General features: G+C 25.7%; 1 protein-coding gene across 2 annotated transcripts in view; it reads right to left on the bottom strand.

The window, feature by feature from the left end:
- LOC108756607 (phosphoribosylformylglycinamidine synthase) overlaps nt 1–1,744 on the bottom strand; it is a 70,496-nt gene that overhangs the window by 52,349 nt on the left and 16,403 nt on the right. Inside the window, exon 2 of one of the 2 annotated variants that reach the window (XM_018500541.1) lies at nt 198–461. In XM_018500541.1, coding sequence (XP_018356043.1) covers nt 198–451 — 254 coding nt within the window. In that variant the 5' untranslated portion in view covers nt 452–461. Of the gene's footprint in view, nt 1–197; nt 649–1,744 lie in introns of those variants that run through there. The other variant, XM_018500540.1, reaches the window with a different exon arrangement.

Genomic DNA, 1,744 nt, shown 5'->3' with positions numbered 1-1,744 from the left:
ATAAAACATATGATATATAATAAGACATTCTGTATATCTGTTGGAGATACGGTAGTGTCTCAGTGTTAAAACAAGCACAGCAATATGTCAACGTAATACATAAAAAAATAATATATGATACAAACATCAATAAAAGTTATTAAAAACAAAATTATAAGGCAAGATAAAACATGTAGTTATGAAATATAAAATTTTACCTGGGTCCAATTTCAATAACGTTTTGAGTATCACTGAACATACTGTCACATCGCAAACATTCTCCTTCTGAGAGAGGTGACAAGATCCATTTTAATACTTGAACTTCATCTTCCTCCAGTGATTCTGTTTCCACATAATAACACAATTCGGTTTCAAGATTGATCACTGAGGCTTCGATTTGCAATACCTTATGTAGTTTATTTTTCAGCTGGCCTGTCTTTAGACCAGGCGTCTTGAAAAATTTCAAGATCATTTTCGATGGTCTGTAAAAAAGATGATGGACTAACGAACCATATAATAGACACGCAGAAACTATTTAAGGTTATGAGTATCTAATACGCTTTAATACGTATCTACTGTTGTTTGGTGATAAGCACAGACGATATGGAGCACTACAAAGCTGAAATTTTTATTTTAATCTTGTTTTTCATTATGTATATGGATTGCGAAAGATTGACATAACCTTTGTTACGTCAGTTTAACGTAATAAAAATTACATGATAAAACCAGTTATTGATTAAAACGATATCAACATAATAAAATTGGTTTGCTCAATTTACTTCAATATTCAATTTAATATTTTTGTATAACTTATTTTAAATAGTCATTTTAATATTTAAAAAAAATGCATTTGTTACAAGAAAAAATTTTAAACGAAAACTATCTAATTTTAAAAGAGACAGCTTGTTAGTATGGTTTTGTCCCTTATAGATGAGGATGTACCGAAAGTCACTTTAATTTTTTAAATGCACAATCATATGCTTTAGTTACATGAATCAGTTTATCACATTTTATATATATATAAAGTCAAATCAGCATGAATATGAATATGAATATGTTTCAAAATCCTCTAATATAATACAGTCACAAAAGTATCTCTATAAAACATTTATTTCGTAATATAATTAAAATTTATAATCACTAATTAATACAGGTACATTCTTTAAAATTTAATTTAAACCTTTTAAAGTAATTGTTAATGCAACTATATTTTTAAAGTAAATATTTTTTTGCTACGTTGTTATATTTTCAAAGGAATTTTAGTTAATAATATTATTTTTATTTAAAGCAAAACAGCCACATGGCAAAAATTGTATTAATAATGTTAGATATTATATATCTACAAAAGAAATGAAATATATGAATCTTCTAAGAATATGAGACTTAAAGGTTTATTCTTTCAAATAACTCTAAAATCTCTAAAAATCAGAGAAATACTTAAATGTTTTATGCCATGGAAAAGTCACTGACAAGTTTGATTTCAAGTCATTATACGCAATATCGTAACGATTTCATCAATGTCGAAACTTGAAAACATAATAATATAAAGTCAGACCCTAGCAAGATTATTTAAATTCAACTTTAGGGATTATTTGAAGAACTCGTGAAATAATCTTTGATTAATAAAAATCTTATTATAGACTGTACATATGAGAACACAATCAATAGAAATTAAATGCCTATAACGATCGAAGCTGGATCTTTAATAATTAAATAATTTAATGTGAATTATGTACTATATATATATATATATATATATATATAT

Source organism: Trachymyrmex septentrionalis, unplaced genomic scaffold (assembly GCF_001594115.1).
Source record: "Trachymyrmex septentrionalis isolate Tsep2-gDNA-1 unplaced genomic scaffold, Tsep1.0 scaffold129, whole genome shotgun sequence".
Taxonomy (NCBI): domain Eukaryota; kingdom Metazoa; phylum Arthropoda; class Insecta; order Hymenoptera; family Formicidae; genus Trachymyrmex; species Trachymyrmex septentrionalis.
The sequence above is the reverse complement of the archived record's forward strand: the minus strand, read 5'-3'. Positions and strand labels throughout refer to the sequence as shown.